The sequence below is a fragment of the Zonotrichia leucophrys genome, chromosome Z (assembly GCF_028769735.1).
Source record: "Zonotrichia leucophrys gambelii isolate GWCS_2022_RI chromosome Z, RI_Zleu_2.0, whole genome shotgun sequence".
Taxonomy (NCBI): domain Eukaryota; kingdom Metazoa; phylum Chordata; class Aves; order Passeriformes; family Passerellidae; genus Zonotrichia; species Zonotrichia leucophrys.
Window position 1 is genome coordinate 38,985,967 of NC_088200.1, and position 20,821 is coordinate 39,006,787.

The following is a 20,821-nucleotide window of genomic DNA, read 5'->3' on the forward strand; positions in this document are numbered from 1 at the left end:
CACCTTCTTTTAATTTCAAAGAAACAATCTTTTAAATCTGTCAGTTTCAGGGTTTATTTTTGGCAGGAAGATAGTCTTTAAGTACTGTTATATATGACAACAGTTATTCACTGGTATAGATAAAACTATCCAAAAGCATAGCCACTGCATTGTTCACTTGAGAAGGTCAATGTTACTAAATTGATCTTATCTCTGCCTAACAGCTGCACAGTTCAAAAAAAGTTCAAAAAGTTCAAAAAGTTCAAAAAGTTCAAAATTCAGAACTTTTTGTCCTTTTTAAAATTATCTCTTATTTGTTTGAAAATGCACTTTTAAAAAAGAGAAAACCTTTAAGAAAGGCAATGGACATTGCAAATATTCATGACAAGATCTACAAAGCCAGTGGAGAGTCCATTCCATTCCATTCCATTCCATTCCATTCCATTCCATTCCATTCCATTCCATTCCATTCCATTCCATTCCATCCCATCCCATTCCATTCCATTCCATTCCCAGTGGGAATTGCACTTCAGTATTTGAAAGTGAATTAAATATTTTCACTAGATTTACAAACACAGATTTCTTCAGCATGACTGCTACAGAAGTAGCAAATCACTTTTCCTGGAATACTTGAATGGAAAAGACAACGATCCCATACTTGTACAAGGCTGAGCGCTATCTTACACAACAAATCGATCTTCATGAAGACCCTAACAGTGGTACTGACCTTCTATACAGGCTGCAAACCCCTGGGTGTCTCTTACAAAGAAGGCTGAGGGAGATGGGCCTGTTCACCTTGAGATGACTGAGAGGGGATCTCTTCAACACCTGTGTGCCTCCGAGGGGAGGGTGTCCGAGCCTTTTCTCACCAGTGCCACACAACAGGACAAGAGGCAACAGGCAGAAACTGATGCACAGGAAACACCACACCAGGAACACCAGGAAGAACCTCTTCACTGTGAGTGTGACTGAGCCCGGGGACAGATTGCCCAGAGAAGCCAAGGAGTCTCCCTCGTTGGGGATATTCAAGAACTGTCTCACACAATCCTGTGCAATGTGCTCTGGGATGGCAGAGCAGGGAGGTTGGACCAGATGACCACTGTGACCCCCTCCAACCTGTGCTTTTGTGATTCAGCAGCATGGGATCTGGATTTTGTTAATGATACAATATGGACAAGATAATGAGTAAAATTATTCTAATGATTTGCGTAGAACAGAATAACATTTTACTCTTATCAAGGACAGAGGAACAGAAAACACAGCCTTGGAGAAATAGATAAAGGATGCAACTTCACAAATAGAAACCAAGCAAAACACAAGCAGGATGCCAGCTCAGCTCTGCAAGGCTAACAAAGCTGAAGTTATGCAAAAATTTATATTGCACTAAGTCAAAAATGGGGGCTGAGGAACAACCCATGTCTCATGTCCAAGAGGACATGGGAATTGAAGACAGACCTCAAGGAACCTATGAGGACTTCTGATAAGAGATGAGACTATGTAAAATAAAGTAAAACACATACATCCAGTAAGGGGGGAAAGCTAATGAATATGTGATCATTTCTGTATGATAAACACCCTGTTTACCCGACACTCAGGCATTCAGTTGGAGACAGGATCCTCCAAGTGTCCAGCAACTGCAGTAAAGGATGCCTGCTCTCTAATACTCAAAACCACGTTAGGAAGCTTCTATCCAGCTGCTGTGGTATCACAATGTTCCATAACTTCATTTTCATTACCTTCAATAAAAAGACTTACAAACTAAAAGAGCTATGGATTCTTCATTTTCAGTTCAAAGGTGAAAGACATTTGTGCTTTACTGAAATCAAAAAGGTATAGCCACTGAAAATAGGCTTACTTGTCTAGACAGCTTACAAAAAAGTCTTGTAAATTGTTGTCCTTTCAAAGCTGAAATGAGAACAAGATTAAAAAGAGAACACATTTCAAAAGTAATTGTAGTTGAGGGGCATGTTGTACATTAACATTCCTCTCAGCATCACTTTAATCTCTCATTTTGGGAACTGTCTAGCTTTCTTTCAGTGACTTCCTGCCTTAGATGAAATCTCATCTATCTTCCCAATGAAAAGATGAAATCCTGGCAGAGTCAGCAATTTTTCCTTTCAAAAATATGATAGCAAACACTGCTTTTTACCCCACCAAAATATTTTAAAATGACAGAATATTATGATGCATAGAGATTATACCTAAAATGTTTTACTAAACATTTTCAGCATCTATTCCCAGATATTTGCATGGTATTTGTGTAGATGTTTGCCCTAATTTTTATGAATAATTTTTTAAAATTTTTAAATTTTAAAATAATTTTTAAATTTTAAAATAATTTTTTAAAATACACAAAGGAGATTAAAGCGGGCATGACTCTCGCATGGCTCTTTACTCTTTACTCTTTACTCTTTACTCTTTACTGTAATCTTTACTCTCGCATGGCTCTGCTTTCCTTTGAAGAGTAAATGAAATTTTATTGTACTACCCAATAAATTACTTTTAATAAATCCATTTGTGCTGGGATCTTCGTGGTATATTGGATTTCATGCCATTACCTGGTGAGATTCCCAGTTAAATATATTTAGTGGATAGCTAACGGTTGGGAAGTGAAGGGGAACTGTGGCTGCATTACAGATTTCCAGAAAAAGAATTTTGCCTTGCATGGTAAGTCATAGACACACATCAACAGAAGTTGCTTAAAATAATTCAGGGATGGAAATTTACCTATATCCCATTGCATAATCCCATCTTAGAGAGCCAAGGAAAGAGTCAAATCTTTGAAGAAACATCTACAGAATCCGGGGTGAAGACTCAGTCTAAACATCTGCACAGCACATAAGATCCCACTCTTACAAATATACTTCATGCTGCTATTTAAATCTAGGCAACATCAAAGATACATTTACAGGTACAGTCTTGGAGAGTCAGCAACTTAAGATGACACAATCCTGTCACTTGGTACGCAGGGGGAGGTTAAAGAGAGGATTAAAACCAGTCAGGCACGATATATTAAAGGAATCCATGACTAACGGGGTGTGACAGCAAAGGGTTTCATTCTTTTCAACAGAAAAGATCCCTATGGCTTGAAGTATTAGTCCACTGCGCCCTTATCACCATGGAATTTTTATGGTTATTTTTATGGTTGCTTTTGATGAATTCACATTTTCATAATTACTTTTTTGGCATAAGCCAATTTCCACTTTTAATTAAATCCACAAATAAATAATTCTTCATTAAAAGGTTGGTTGTTCTTATTTTTCATAATTATTACTGTCAGGAAATATTTCAAATGCCAAAGCATAATGTTAGTTAGTAATTATAACTTTACAAAGATCCAGTAACTACCTACGTTGTACCTTGTAAACATTATGCCAGAGATTAATAGGAGGTATGATGAAAATGCTCAAAAATAATTCCTTAGGTAGCAACTCAGCTCTTTAGAAATGCACTTAAACACATAAACAGTTGATGACTCATGGACTTGACATCCACAGGGAATCAGCATTGTGAAATATCTTGGTAGTATTGGAAATATCTGGAATAATGAAATACAATTTAGAGCTTAGTCCCACATACTGCCCTCAAAATCCATCCTTCCATCTGAGACTGGCCAGTATTTTGTAATACTGTGTATTTACCAAGTGGCAGGACTTGAAACCAAGAATTATTGTTTGCAAAAATTGTTTTTACTTGCCTTGTTGTGTTAGTTAAGTGATTAACAACTATAGCAGAAAACATAAAGCATTAAACCATTAAGTCAGAGATGAAATTATCTACATACAAACCACATCAATCTGTTTGCTCTTTTTTATCATTTAAAGCCTGAGATCAACCCAAGTACTTGAAGATGCATTGAAACATCTAATATTATAACTGATTTCTTCACATAAACTTTACACTGGTCAAGACAGCAGAAAAATCACCTTTTTCCTGACTTGTTGATCTTTGGAAGAATGGGCTTTCACATGTTTTCTGAGGGAACTTGGATCTGTGTATCGCTTAGTACATCCTGGAATCTCACATGCATAAGGTTTCTAAATAAAAAAAAAAGGAAAAAATGATAAAGTTACTGCTATATGACAGATTATTTTAACTCAAGAGAATACTTTTTGAGCCTTGGGATGCTACAAACCACAGTACTACAGAACAAAAACATTGCACATTATAACATGCAGAAAGCCTCACAATCTGTTAGAAAAGGAAAAGATGAAGTAAAGCTTTAAAGGAAGACAAACAAAAGGAAAGTTTTCATTACAGCACCTTTCATGATTATCTTTCTTTTCTTAGTAGTACAATGAATATTGCTAGATATACTTACAATTTTTCCACCCTCAGAGCAATCTTTGACTTAATCAGAAATTACAGTCTTTAGTGAATCAGGTAAAGAAACCGCAGTAAAGGCCCGGAAAGACTGTTTAGGATTATAGAAGGATCCGCTTCAGAAAAAGAGAACAAGAAAAAGTGTTAGTTTTTCTATATTACAAAGAAGGCAAGCAAAACCCCAAGCAAGCACTGAATACTGAAGTTTCAAAAGTATTACACAAAAAAAACCCCATTTTAATGTGAAGTACTGGCCAACTCCTTCAGCTCGCATTTTCTAATAATACTTCATTTTAGAAAAATACCTATAAAATTCCCTGTAATATCTTTATAGTTTTCTTAAAAGAATGCCCAATAAATCTAACTCATATAAATATCTCATATTGCCTGTTCTAAGCTGTCTGTCTTGCCTGAAGACTTGTAGATTCACAATACTAAGTATTAAATGAACATTAGGCCCAACTGTTTCCTGGAAGTAGCTGTTCTGCAATGAATTCACTTCTGTTCTATAAAGAATTTCTGAAAACACCTTGTACAAATTATTAACTTGCCAGCCACAATTTTGACTATTCAAAATGGATAATTTACTTTTTTAAACAACCATTTAATTCAAATAGTATTGTTTTAATCATATTTCTGGACTTCAGACCTTTGGAAACTGTCTCTGAGAAAACACAAAATTTCTTTTCTGAAACAGAGGTTTTAAAACAAATCTCTGCCGTCACTCAAATTTACAAGGGACAATCTGTTGGCACAAAAACTTTTAAATTTACGAAATAATTCTATCTCTCTTGACTTTCTGGTACATGCCCCACCCTTAACTTTTCACCACAGAAAAGCACCTTATATTGCAGATGGCTTCAGTTTCCCTAAAGATCAGCTAAGTGGGAGAAAGCTACTGCTTCTACCTGCAGCAAAGACCATGGAACCCGTGGTCTTTTTATCAACCAGCCTGGTTGATAGCATCTTCTTGCATGCTTAGATGGCTGGGTCACCTCTGAGGCACCTCCAACAGCCCCACCAGACTGTCCACCCTCCTGCCTCTAAGGTTATGGGCCACCTGCTGCCCCCAGGCTGGAGGAAAGGAGCAGATGCTCTACTGCTCAGAGGGCTGCAATGGGGCTTCTGTGTCCTTACAGTGTCCAAGTGTGTCCTCTGGTGCTTGGCACGGTCGCTGGAGTTGCTGAACGCCTTCTGGCAGCCAGGATGCTGGCAAAGGTACGGCTTCTCACCCGTATGGCTCCTTAAGTGAATCTTGAGATTTTCTAGCCTGGAAAAGGCTTTCTTGCAACCCTCAAACTAGAAAAGAGAAAGAAATCATTTGAAAGGAAAGCACACACAGTAAACTGCAACAGCAAACACTGAACAGAAAGAAGAGACCTAGCTACGGCTGGGTAGCTCTGCAGGGCTCGGCTTCCCAGTGTGGGTGTTGCTATTCTCCTTGGATGTGGCTGAATTAGGAGAGTATGCCATAGGATGTAATTCCTGTGGGGAACCAATAACCATGGGGCATAGTACTTCTATACCTAATCAAGTAATGTATCTGTGGAGAAATCTATATGAATAGAAAACAAGCTTTTCATCTATCATGTTCTCAGGTATACTGTAACCCAAGGGAAACCTAAAGACCTGTTCTATTTGACACCAGCATTTTTATAGACACTTGATTTCAATTAGACCTAAACATTAATGAATATCAGAAGTATAGGCTTTCTGAAATTCTATCAGTCAAGATCAATTAATCTCATTAGTTTCAGTTGTTGCATATCTCACTATGCAACATTTAAAGCTTCTGATGCATAACAAACTGCTAGTTCAAGGTTCTTGCATGCTTGCAAAAATAATAATCCTGTAGCAGAGATGTTTCTAAAGCTAAAACAAAAATTTCTATCATTTCACTACCTATTAATTTTCTTCACTTAAAAAGAAACAGGCCACTTTTCACTAGTGTCAGAATGACACAACTGAATTTTATAATAAATTATGGAGTGCATGTGTGTTTACAAAAGCACAAGTAGGAAAACTGACATAATTCTGGTGATAATTAGCATACCTTTCTCACAAATCTCTAACATCTTCAAAAAAAGAGGAAAAAAAATTTGGATCACTTAATTTTAAGCACATCTTTTGGATTACTGCAAAAAAGCATTACAAGTTCAAAGAATAAAGTAGAACACATTACCTATAAACCAGCACTATTAAAATTAGGCTTAAGAAATTAAAGCTTGATACAGAGGATACACCAGCTACACCATAATTGCAATTTATCCTTCCTACACATGCAATTCAGAAAATGTCTCAAACCATGAAACTTTTTATTTATATTCCATCCCTTTATCCAAAACAAACCAGTGCTTTTCAGATTATCCAGTTTTGATCACTGAACATTAATTTATGCTTTTAAATAATGTCACCTTTATGTTTACAGAGCTTTAGCATGCATACAGAACATTGTTGCAACAGGAAAAATATTTTTACATTTAAGGATATGTTTTTAGAAAATATTACAGGATAAAAAAAAAAAAAACCCCACACCAATATATCTTAAAATTGCCTTGATAAAAATATCACTTTTTTCCTAGGAAAAAGTAAAGAGTGGAGATGGCATAAAAACATGGGAGCTAAAAAATGGATATAAGAAATTAATCACAAAAGCGATGCAATTATAGAATGGTTTGGGTTGGAAAGGATCCTAAAGATCATTTAGTTCCAACTTCCCTGCCAGGATAGGCACCCCTGTTAGAACCGGCTGCTCAATGCTCCATCCAGCCTTGGCTTGAATGCTTCCAGGGCTCAGACAACTTCTCTGGGCAACCCGTGCCAGTGTCTCACAGTAAATCTCTTCCTAACATCTAATAAAATTGCACTCTTTCAGTTCTGAGCCTTCAAAAAATGACCTTCAAGAACCAAAATAATTCAAGAGCACATCTGTTAAAATGAGAAAGAAATCTACTGATTAGCCTATCTTATACAGACAAGTTATTATTTTGAATTAACATAATGAAAGAACAACCATATATTCTAATGACTGTAACTATGCTGTACATGAGAATAATTTTAGTATCTCAAGAAGTCAATGACTTTATGAGGTAAAACTTAGATCAATGAACAAGTTGTAGAAGCATGATTCTGTTTTGTTTATTTTGCAGGTTATTAAACTTTGAATTTTCAAGTATGTAAATGAATTTAAACATTTACATGTTGGTTATAAGGCTGTAAATTTACCATTAATTTTAGATGGGCAGAAATTTTTAAGTAACCAGAACTGGGGAATCTTAACATACAAATGTAAGAATTATTATTTCTGAAGACTTTTGCATTGCTCAGTATATATTGGAAGAAAGGACAGCTCTCTCTTCCCCCCACAGCCTTAAATTACTGTCTGGTATATTCACCAGGCAATATATAGATGTGTATTGCTGGAAAGGTCATTCTAGCAAAACAATCTACAAGCCTGTATTATTTAAGACAACCATCCTTACTCAACAGTTAATGGATGTTTCTACTATAAATCAAATTTCTTAAAGCCTTGGATACTTAAGATAAAAGGAATGAAAAGATATTCTTCTCAACAACACAGAACATACTCTCTATCCTGATAAAAATATTTCAGAGAAAGCATAGCAGACAAGACAGGACCACTTATGGGGGAAAAAAAGTAATGTAGTTGATAAATGTTTTTGAAATGGAACTCATAGTTTTCGAAGTTATTAACTGCTGTAGTCACTTAAGTATATGGCATACCTTAGCATTCTGAATCTGTTTAACAGTCCCAAACATATCCTGATTAAACCAGATATTTTTGCAAATCTTACGTGAAATTAATTGTGCAATGTTTTCCTAACCTGCAATACAGAAATCAGTCACTGAGCTTCTATTTTTTACTGCTGCATGCAAATTGAAACCATTAAGTTGCTCATATGGAAAATTCCTCTCTGTACTTCCTAAAGTCCTTTTTAAAATATGTTCATGTTTACTTTCTCCTTTTATAAGGACAATTATGAAAAGCAAGAAACAATATATTTAAAGGGAAAGGTAAAGCATATCAACAGAAAAAACCCACAGTTTTATGACTTTAAAACATTCACGTTCTCAAGAGTGCACTGTTCATCCCTGTTCACACAGAGACGATGTTCAGCACATCAAGCAACCCTCCTGTAAAATGACAATATAATTTCATAGGTTATATAAAATAATCTGTGCAACACAAAAAGCCCTGCTGGATGCACCATGCATTTCTGAGCCCTTACTGGAATTCACGTAGTACATTTAGAGTCTTGAACTATAGAACAGCATGGTAATGCCTGTGTGAGTACTTCAGTAGCAGATAGTGCCCAAGTGACAAAGAAATTAGTTTGTTTTCTCTGCAAAAGGAACTGTTCTGATTATCTCAGTTGATCACTAGTATAGCAAGGATTGAAGAACTGATCCATTTGTGAAAAGTACGCAGCCTTCGTATAAAAGTGAAACACAGCCAACATAGCTTCTTCTTAATCCAGTATCTAATAATATCAGGTATTAAATATATTCACGTTTTCCTATTTGAATAGGTTTTGCTTCAGCACCCAGGCAGCGTATTTTCTTTTGTCATTCTTCTGCTGTATTAACATTATAAGCAATGTAAAAAGTAACTTTTTTTTTATTCGAGGTATTTTCTGTTATCAAGTAATTTAACCTTCTCTTACACATATGAAAAGTATTTGCTTTCTCCCTATACACAATGCATTCTCAGACCTCCTTCAAAATTGATTCCAAACCTCTAAAAAATGAAAGGAAATGAAATACTTTTAGAAATACTGACACCTGAACAGTACTTCATTTTACAGAAATATTTAATCCAGTATACAATATAATGTTATTTTCCTCAAGTTTTGGCTTTTAATATCTTTCTTCATCTGAAACAGTTATACAGTGATTGACAAATATTTCTAAGCATCACTGCTTGTGGCAAAGGATCATCTTTTATTTTTTGAAGTGTGAAAAATCAGCATTTCCCTTCTCCATTGTCATGTGTGAGAAAATATTTATGGGATATTACAATGAATACATTTAATTACATTTTCCTCATCTGGTCTGTCTCTAAGCTTACTGGGAGAGGGATGGTTTTCCTTTTTGAAATTTGACTTTGCTAAGCATTAATCTGCCTATAACCATTAAATTGCAGCAGCTGGCTTTCTGTGTACAGGAGCTAGCTATTGTCCACACAAAATCTCAGTAACAAACCTAGATGCTTCAAGGACAGAATTTATTTTTTCTTCAGCAAAACTGAATACGTGTCTCAGCCAAGAAACAAAAGAGACTGAGAGCCCCTTCAAAAGACTCTGGTATAGGGAAACACATGAGATACATCCAAATGACCTCAGAAAGTTTGATATGGCACAAGCTTGATGGAGCAGTGAAGAACTCTTCAAATCTCTGCCAACCTGGCTTGGGGGAAATCAACCTAACCCTAAAAGGACATATTAACCAAGTGGTTCAAATGCATGCCCAGAGTTGGGAAATACCAGCTCATTTGGCTTAGTAACCTGTTCAGTCATGGGGAACCTTTCATGATGCAAAATGAGAAGAAAAATGTTCACCCAGAAACTAAGATACACATCCGAGGGGAGAAATTCCTCACTGATTTTAGAAGGTATCTGTAGCTCTACTAGTCCCTGTTAAAAGTACAAACTTTGTTCAACCACTTAGGACCACTATTCTGAGAACAAGTGAAGTACTCTTCATCTAGTACATGCCCTTCCAAAGAAATTTGATACAAAAAACTTAAAATCATAGATGTGTGGATTTTTTTAGGTTGGAAAGACCCTTCAGATCGAGTCCAGCCATTACACCAGCATTGCCAAGTCCATGACTAAACCACGTCACCAAGCACCACATCTACAAGTCTTATTATCTCCAGGGATGGTGACTCTGCCACTGACCTGAGCAGTCTCTTCCAACGCTTGACAACTTTTTCAGTGAAGAATTATTTGCTAATATCCAATCGAATCCTTCCCTGGCACAGCTTGGAAGTTATTTTCTTTCATCCTAACATTTGTTACTTGGAAGAAGAGAGGGACACCCACCCCAGAACACTGTACTGACTCATATAATGTATTGATCCTTACCTGGTTTGCAAGCAAATCACTGTCTGAGATTGGCTTGACAAGTTGTTTGACTTGCTTACTTTTGTAATATTCATAAACTGACCATAAGCATGACAAGCAGAAGTTTTAAATCTTAAATTTTGAAGGGAGATATCTTAATAAAAATATAAGCCATTCCTAGATTTCAGGAAATGCTGTCATACATGAATGGGTATGTGCAAATGGAAGGAATGGTATTCTTAAAAACTGTCTAGGAAAAAATAAATCTAGAGTTGTGTATACATAAGGTCCCAAAACAAATCTTTGAATTATTCAATAGCCATGCAGCATTATCTAAGATTCATTAGCAGCTAAAAGGCATATTAATTATTTAACAATGTCCATCTGCCACTTAATTTTGAATGCTTTGAAATGCTGACCATATAGGTTCTTCTGTGTCAGCACCAAGGCAGGTGGTATGACAAGGACAAGGTATCTCTCCACAGCTTTGTATTTATCACAAAAACAGATGTAAAAGCTGTTCCTTATATGGCTTTCAAACAAAAACAATGCATTTCAAGCATTAATTAATAGTCTTGTAACCATTTTCCTTCCTCAATGGTATTATCAGGGAGCTGCTCTGCAAAAGAAGTGTTTCCAAAAAAATGAGAGTAAGACCTCATGTGAAAAGCTTTTAAATAGCTTTTTATACCCCTAGACTCTCTGGCCTAGCAATCTTGTGAATGGCATGTAATTAGTGTCAGACATCATTCAAACTGCTAACATCAGGCACTCACTGACAAGGAGGCTGCAGCCACAGCTGAGATTTAAAGGCCCAGGTTCGTCTAAAGCAAAGTGAGTATTGTGCTTTTAACCCTTGAAGTGTTTAAATGGGGGAAAATGTAGCATTCAGAGCAGCACTTCACCTTAGTGCCTATCTGACCAGAATACACTGGTGTGTTAGAACATTAATGCAGTCTCTGAATGCTTTGGTGAATGCACTAGCTTATATAAAGTCATGTATTTTCCTCAAAACTATGCAAAGCCTGTCGTTTATTTTTGCTTTTATCGTTAGACTTATGTAATTATTTGATATCTTGGAATTTATTGTTCCAGTAAATAATGACAGATTATGTTTATATGTGTTACACAGATTATAGGAGATATTTCTTTACCCAGTCTTTCCATGGCAATTTGGTCCATAGGTAATTCCTCACTTTTTCATTCCTTTCAAAAAAATATAAGGTTCCCTTCACCACAATATCCTCACTTCATGTTTTTCTGGTAGATTCCTTAAAATTTTATGATCCAGCATGCATAAATATAAATGCGAACAAAAGATAATTACAGACCATGACAAAATCTAAAGTAATTTGTTATTTAGCTTCGTTGTACTTCCTATCTTAAGTTAAAAGGCTTATTACACTCAATAGATGTAGAATGAAGTTCATATGATTAGATTTAGATGTAAGACTTATGGGACTAGTCAGTGCACACAAGTATAAGGCTCACATTTTAAGAGCTTCTGACTAAGCAGCACATAATGCTTTTTTGTGTGTGTGGAGGGATTGAATAAGGCTAATAGACTATATCCTAATCTGACTTCTGTTTTCCAATGCATCCATCTTTTTAGGTATTTTTAAGAAGAGACACATGCTGCTATACAGGCAATGAAATCAATGGAAAAGAGGACATATCAGTACAGATCAAAAATCTACAGATTGGTTCACTTGGGAAACTGAATCATGCTACTTTTTCAGACAGATGCACATGAGAGGCTAGGTTCTTCATTCCCTTTGAACAGTTCTCACTTTTTTGGTCACACTGCACACACTTGACTATTTCTTATATAGACAGATTACTTGCGTGTCTCAATAAAATTAACTTTTAATCTCCTTTCCAGGGAGATCGGCATTCTGATGTCAGGTCTGTTAGGACAGTGGACAAAGGATGGCATCAAATTGCAGTGCAAGAAGAAGAGGTATGTGAGTAAGAAACTGTCCCTGCCTACCACACTATTTCTTTACAGATGGCTTGTTTATTCTTGCATTTTTGATAAATGTAGCATGTCCTTTTTTTCCTTTTCATATCAGATCTCCAGAAGTCTTCATACTTTTCATGATCTAGAGATCTGTGGCACAATGTAACCTTATTTTCTAGGTAACATTGTGCCTAAGGACACAAATATCTCTGTTGAAATTAAACACAGTGCAATGAATGTTATTTATCCCTGAAAGAATGGTGTCAAGAGATTCGTTCACCATGGTAATGTCTCTTGTTTTCATCAGTCTTAGTAAGCACGGCCATTTCAGCCTCAGAAGCTATTTCTGTTGCTGTAGAGAGGGTAAATATTATGACAAGTCTCTTCAAAAGGAACTATTACTGAATACATCAGCTGCTACTGATTCAAAAACCATATGGTACGGAAACTATTAGAGGAAAAATGAACATTTTGGGAATTCTTTCTTTGCTTCCTTTTAGAAGAATGTGCTTGCTTTTTTCTTCCCCCCCACCCCGGTTTTACTCCTTTCCTTCTCTTCCTCTTTGGCTTTTCTAAAAGGCTGTCTTTGAGTCTCAAGTAACTGAAGCTATCATCTGTAATCATGCAGCTTTCTCTACTGAAAGTTGTTCACTGCTAAGGTAGCTACTATTATCATTAAGCCCCAGAGAAGTCCTATGCATTTGAATAATTTTTCCTTTTTATAGACATGCAAGAACTAAACAACCTTTTGTCAACTAAAAAAACAGCTATTTCCTTTCAGGTATGTAGCTACCTCTCACTTCTGTAGTTCTGTTCTCTACAGGATTTCATGTCAGAGATACACTATAAATTGAGACTATAGGCTTTCAAATATGGAGATGAGGTAGTGCAAATCACATTCTCACTGAGAAGATTCTGTTGGTTTAGAATTTGCTCTTTGTGAATTTCACAAAAGACTAAAATCGGATCTCTATCACACTAGGGAAAAAAGGAATAAGTAACAAGGAAGCTCTGAAACCAGGAAGTTGAAATGGGAAATAAACAGTTTTGAGGATTCTTCCTCACCATACTCCATGTCAAGATTATCATATATGATTAATTTTGTTTTCTATAAATAATAACATCATACAAATATCTATTTCTATCATAGAAATAAGAGTATTCCATTCCATTCTGTCTTGTCCTATCCTGTTTATAAACATTCATATTGGGACTGAAAAACTGAAACAAACACGCATGCTGTTCTACAGACACTAACAAAGTATTTTTTCTTACAGTTATTTGAAAATATTAACACCCAATTACCACTTTTTTCAAGACAGTTCTCAGTAAATTCTCACTTATGGTGCATAGCTCACAGTTGATACTGTAAAACTTTCAACATGGTGTTCTACAAATCAGGGTACGAGGTTCTTTTTAGTCCCAGAAAATGTACACAAGGCAAGCTGCTATCTGGCACAGGGTCTCTTGGTAAACTTTATTATTTAAATAGTCAAACCTTAACTTTCTTAGTTTGGGTTGTTTTTTGGTTTTTTTTTTTTAATTAAAAAAACTATTAGATCACTGTCAAGAGCAAAATGGGCAGTAAGAGATCCATTTGATAGTTCCCAAGTGCAGCATTTGCACTCAAATGCAAACATGCCAAAGATACAGTAGAAAATACGCCAGGATACAGTGGAACATCTCTGCAAATGCAAACTTCAAGTGCAAAGAAATGATGTACTTTTGTTATGCTGGGAGAAAAGCAACTTGACTGGCTCCACTTTTGGCAAACTCACACAGATATAATATAAAGGGCCTGGTTAAAGTGGTTTTGTTAAAGCAAAAGCGTGAGGCATAATTTAATGTGTTACTTGTTTACATTAAGCAGTGTTCAGCTTGACGTGCCTGAGACAAAAAGCACAATGTATACAGGAAGAAGCATCATTAGTAGAAGGAAATTTGCATGGCCAAACCTGGACTTGAATTCAGAAGTTCAAGTTTCACTAAAAAAATGCAGAAAACCATATACTAAAAAGGCAATCCTCTTACTTTTTACTACAATATTTACATATATGCTGCACTATTTTCATCTGCCAAATTGGCTCAATCATATGTAACCTCGAACATAAACAAAATTTTTACACATATAAGTAGAATACTTAATAGTGAAAATAACAGGATTAAACTGTGCTAGTGTGAAATGGTTTGAGAAGCACCTCTCTCAAACTATGCTCTTTCATAAGGATCCATGGGAAGCACACTGTTTGATTTCAAGCACCAAAAAGTCTGACATTCTCCATTATGCAATAACAACATCATCAGGGGACAGAATTTTTTGCAGATTTCATATGTCAAAATTTATTTAACTCTTTTCCAGCAAAGAGATAGTGTTTCTAGAATGTTTCTTATGGAATTAATAAGTCCAAACTATTCAGTTCATGGTGTATTCATGGTCCACTCAGTTCATAATGGAGAAAGGACTGTTTCTGTTACTGTGGCAGAAGCTCTGCCAGTAATTATGATTTATAACAAATGTGCCATGGTGACCAAAACTTTATAGGTAGTATTTCAAAATTTTACTTATTTACTGCTTTTCAGCGGTTTTTCTTCCCTTAAAATATAACATGTGAATCTTTATAGCTATGGCCATCTAGTATACTTGTATACATAGCTATAAGAACTACTTGGCTATCGTCTAACTATATTCCTAATTTCAAATTTCCATCCTTAAGGAAAAGAGACATGAAGCATACTTATTTCTTCTACCTCTATTTCTTAATACTTACTCTCTACCATGATAATGCCATCTCACTGATTTTAAGAGAAGTTTTAATCCTGATAATTGCACATACGAAGCAAACAAGAATATATTACCTTGTGATACTTTTAACTATTTGTATGCAAGTAAATCATACTGAAGATACATTCAAGGCTATATACATCAGTAAATATTCAACATTTTCTGGTACTTGAAATGGCTAATTTGGGGTTACAGTTGTCATGCACTCACTGGAACACTTGGAAGCATACTTAATCAAAATATGCTCTGTAATACCTAAAAGCCACTCCTCGAACCCCAAAGCTAAATAATTAGAAAGTAAAGAAAAATCACATTTTAATGTTTATTTTCTGAATTCCAGTACTTTTTAAAACAATTCCATTACTTTTAGATCAGATTAATTGGTGTTTTACTGAAAAGTATCCAGATTAGTATCTATGGCTACTGAAAAAATCTGGACCAGAAAACTCCACAAGATCTACTATTCAGCAGAAGCTTAAGCAAATTAAAATGGGGCAAAGGTGAATTCTTAAACAACTTTAGCACGGCTGCATTACTGCCAGCCCGTACTCAAACAGTTCTGTCATAATAACCAAGTCCTAATTCTGCATTACTTAAATATACCCCACTTTCACTGAAGTCAGTGAGAATTCCGAATATGCAAGGAATGTAGAATTACAAGTAGTTTCTTAATCCTTAGGTCATAAGCCAAGATAATTATAAAGCCTTAACTCATAATGTAGCTGGCTGAATTGCTCTGCAGCACCTTTAAGGGCATTAACAGCAGGATTCTGCTGAATTAGTCTAAAAATCATATCAAGAACTTGCCTCTGCACTTATATGTAATAGGTAATTTAAACCAAACAACCAAAAGATGAGAGTGAAATGTATTTGAGCTGTTTAGCAATGTAGCCTTACCTCTTCTTCCCTCTTTGTCCCCTGCTAAAGGGGAAATCAATAATACAATTCAACATTTAAAATCCTCACTTTCTCCTGTTCTGAGCAGAGCTACTTACACAGCTGTCTTTTCAGGGCAAAACACAAACAACTCACAGAAAAAACAATTGTGGAAAACGAGGCAAAAGTGCTTGCATTTTAATCAGCAGGGGTCCATCACAATAGGAAACAGTCAAGGAGGTTTATTTCTTGCCCCACAAGTAAATCACATAAAAATTTCCAGCAACATTCAAAATGCGCTTTTCAGATCAGTAACTGTTTTCTACTCTTGACTGCTTAACACTCTCAGTTTTTTTTCAATTAGGGCCTGTTTGTTCAATTAGTTAAAAAAAGGCAAGAAAGAAAGAAATAAAGCGTTAAAGAAAGGATTAAGCCATGTATTTTATTGAGAAAGAACATAAATTAGAAATTCTTTTCGAATCTGGAGTATGCATTCTTTAATCTTCTGCCCTGCTGGGAAGTGTAATAAGAACAAAGGCAGAAAGAAGCTTTTTTGCTTCATTGAATTTGTTCAGTGGAAGATATGCTTTTGACTATCTGCAACTAAATCTCAAAATTCATGACAATTCAGACAATACTCCCACATTTTATAAGCCTGTGCATTAGAAAGAGAGCTAGGAGAGCTTACAGAAACCCACCTGGTGAGCAAACTCTCCAGATTCAAAAGGGCAATACAGAAGGCCATGTGGACGCGAAGCAAACAAGCCATGACTGTGAGAAGATGGTGACAAGACTTCATGTACTGGCAGTGCAGTTCTTCAGTGTGGTGTGGCTTCATAAGCAAAATAATTTTCGAAATAACCAACAGAACTGACTGATGGGAGTGAGTAAGGGATAAGAAAACCAATGGAAGAGACTAAAGGTTGGACAAGGTATAAATGTTGCTTACTGTTTACTCTTTCTTTGCAGCATTTACTGGCATTTACTAAAATCTAAATATTATGTTTTGAATTTAAAATTAAAGGATTTAATAGATAATTTGATGGGAAAGACATAAGTTAAAGGAATGCCAATAGCAGAAATAGGCACCATCTTCCTTCCAGGATGCTAAATCCTCTTGCCTGTTTGTGCCTTGTCAAATTGAGAAAGATTTTTGCTGAGATCCCATGACAGTAAAAACAGCCCAAAAAAGAAAATATATACCCTTAGATGTTATTTTCATCCTTTAGGTGCAGTGTACCCAAGTGCAAAGAATCAGTATGTACATACAGCAGGAAAGAAAACAAGGCTGCTGCTCCTCCTCCCTCTCAACACAAAAAAAGAAAAACCAAACAAAACAAACAAACAAACACCCCCCCCCCCCCCCCAAAAAAAAAACCCCATAGAAATGAAGTACCATGAATTTCATGTAATGGCTAGACTAGCTTGTGACATTCCATTTAATACCAGCAAAGCTCATCCCTTGTGTCCAACAAGTTGAGTACATCCTGCGCCACCTACAAGTCAATTTACATGCACCAGAACCTCCTGCACACATGCCTCACAGCAAATAGAGGAAAACACTTGGAGTCAGCAGAAATCACACTGTGAAGGTATTTGGGGCTGTGCTGAAGGCAAGACCTGGCCAGGGTAGGGCCACAAGCCTGGCTGGACCATGGCTGTGCTCAGGACAAATGCAGCCACTTCACTCAGACTGTCCCCAGGGAGTTAAGGCTGATGACTGAGATAACAATGTGATGCAGAATCTGGGAGCACAAATATTTGGCTTAGACCTTGGTTTGGAAGGAGGCAGGGCTATATCTAAATCAACAGATGTGTCTGGTTACCAGGGGCAGGACTCGGGGTTCAGAGCAAGGCTGCGTACACAGAACACAGTCTGAACAGCCAGGCAAGGCTTGGAGCCCGACTGTGCTCTGCAGAGCTGCTGGCACACATTCGCTACTTGTAAAACTCCGGTTAGGGCACAATATGTTTTTTTTTTTTCTAAAGAGCTCAGCAGCCAACATCTTCTGGCTCAAGAAAATGCCCATGCCAGTATTTTCTGACTCACTACAGGGTTATTTCTTCTGCCACACAGATGGTACAAAAAGATTCAAGTTTCCAAAACTAGAAGACAAGGTAATGCAAAACTATGTGGATCCCTGTACTTGTTTAAGCCACTCATGAAACAGGGGATTTCAGTCACGTCTACTGAGATGCTGACTTATGCAAACAAAATCCTTATGATAAAACGGCTGTGGTGAGGGACTGTGAGGGATAAATGCAAAATAGTTCCCTCAGCTGAACCAAAAAAGCTGTTCAACAATGAAAAATTTAATACAGGAAAAGTTGTGGAATAAGCTAATAAAAAAGTTGAGGGATGTGGTCTTACACATCTTACACAGAATTGATTCTCACCATGTAACTGAGGTTTCAGCTATAATAAACCTTATGTGATCATTAGAGAAGAAGGGCAAGAAAGAGCGAATACAGGAATTCAGCAATAAATGTAGGGTGTCAGTGGAATAATCACAAGCCTTGATAAATGTAATGGTTTTGTTAATATCATGTAATGATTTTGCTCCTATCATGAAATTGATAATTTTCAGGGGAAGCCTCAAAGGGTTTACAGAAGCAAAACTCCCTTGGGAATGAATCCAAAGCTAGGATGAGAGAAGCCAGTCCAAAACATGCAGGGCCAAGCAGAAGAATGAGATGCACAAAACAGGGCCAGAAAGAAAAATAAGATCAGTAGACATGGCATAATTGCTAAGGGTAAGTACAAATGCCCTTTTTCAAGTGAAGTGTTCAATCAGTGAGTTACTAGACTTGATTCATTTAAGTGTTATGTCTGGCACCACAACTGGTTGTGGAACAACCAGAGGACGTTTTAGACTGTGCCTAAGTTTTATTACTTGTGAGTGCAGCCAAAGAGAACACAAAATCCAAATATCTGCAGATCCAGATGCACAAAGGATGAGCTGTGCAATTTTCTTAGAACAAGGATAAAAAAGCTTCAAAATTCATCAAAGGAAAATAAAAGGATGACTCAGCAAGTAACTATCCTTGTGAAGTTAAGCAATTTTTTTCTCATCTTTTTTGTGGACTTTACAGTCTTCTTAATGTGTATTTCCCTAGGGCAACTTAACATTTACCTCATTCTCTGTGAATTATTACAGCATTCAATAGTCTTTGAGTTAATCTTTTCCCATTGTGAAAGGATGTTTTAGAGAATCTACAACAGATAACAGAGCCATTTTTGCACTGTTGAACAAAGTCATTGTGCTTGGTTTTTCTTAACTGTCAATACAAACCATATTTTCTATTTTAATTGTTTGTACCATTAGCAGAAAGCCAGATGATAAAAAAAATAGATAAATACACAACATGAGAACTAATTGGGAATGAACAGCAGATGAAGCTTACATTAACTAATTGAAAGAGAATACTAACTCTGAGCCTGGATTATGCTCATTTTCTGATCAGGTGCAATGCTAAAAGTACATGTTGATGTATGCCAGAAAATCAGTTTAAAACACAGCAGAAGAGCTTTATTGCACTTCACCTCTTTGGAGTTCCTGTTTCAAAGTAAGTTTATGTTTACACTGCTATGGAAAAGGTTACCATCTTCCTAGAGAGATGTCCAAAGGCAGGGTAAGCAAATCTGGTATTTATATTACAAATATATTACGTGGATTGATAAATTTGATAAGCATTTGTAATCAATAACTCCATAAATAGAGAGGCCTGATTATTTTCAGGTAACAACCTGAAGAACCTTCAGGTAACAACAAGAAGAGTGTGTAGAAAGGAGGGAATGAAGAGTGAGGGAAAACTGGCATGGTTTTAGAGATCTGGAAGAATCAGGAAGCTGAAGTGAATGGGCAGGCTCAGGATGGATCATGCTGGACTGCGCAGTTCCTGTCTCCAGTCATACCAGCAGAACTGTGGAAAACACCTGTGATATCTGTATTCTGTTCTTCCTTTTCTATCTTATATACTAATAAAGCATTGAACTGGAATGGTTTATCTTTGAAGATCAATTGAGTTTCAGACCTTGAAGATAACTCAAAGAGGGTGCACTGAACTGGAAACTTGTGCATCCCTAGAAAATTGACAATTTGTAGAAAAAGTGAGGGGTTCATCTATTTACTTTCAATATTGCTGCTCAGAGGGGGAAATAGAGCCCAGAAATGAAGAAGAATGATGATATTGCTGGTAAGATGGCCCTATGGATTCTTTTCCTTACTGCATTAGTGTTAACTTATAAGAAGCCTGCAGATCTGATAACCTTTGCTAGCTCTGCTAGCAGTGACCTTTTGATGTTCATTAACAGCATACACTGTAATTATGAGACGCTGATGTGGCTATGTCCCTACAGTGGTTGTGTTCTCTTTATAAAAAGATATGTTTAGATCAAACATCAACTCTCTCCATTAACTGTATGCCAGTTGGTAATTAAGTAATGTAGGTAACAACCTACATTACTTAATTTCTTCAATTTGGTTGCTTTGTCCTACAGTCACAAAACCCAGGGAAAGCCTGAATAAGTCTTCTGCATCTAGCTGAATCAACATACACATACTTACCTGCAACATTGCAAGGTACTATTGTCCATAAAAGTCTAAAGGCTATTATGAAGATTCGTCTTTGGTTTCTACAATGTATAGCATGAACACTGTTTGAAAGGCTGTTGTTTCCTTCAGTTTCCTGATATCCCATCACAGCAAACTAAATTGATTGAAATACAGCCTACTGATGCTTTTGTATCACTTTAGAAGCTAATGGCAACCTTCCACCTCTTGCTGAATGGTGTAATTGGCCTGCCAGAGAGGA

General features: G+C 36.4%; 1 protein-coding gene across 1 annotated transcript in view; it reads right to left on the reverse strand.

Annotated features, from left to right (window-relative positions):
• GLIS3 (GLIS family zinc finger 3) overlaps window positions 1–20,821 on the reverse strand; it is a 155,733-nt gene that overhangs the window by 40,214 nt on the left and 94,698 nt on the right. The window contains exons 4-5 of the mRNA XM_064735573.1: window positions 5,440–5,601; window positions 3,906–4,016 (exon numbers count right to left, since the gene is read on the reverse strand). Of these exons, the coding sequence (XP_064591643.1) occupies window positions 3,906–4,016; window positions 5,440–5,601 (273 nt within the window). The remainder of the gene's footprint in view (window positions 1–3,905; window positions 4,017–5,439; window positions 5,602–20,821) is intronic.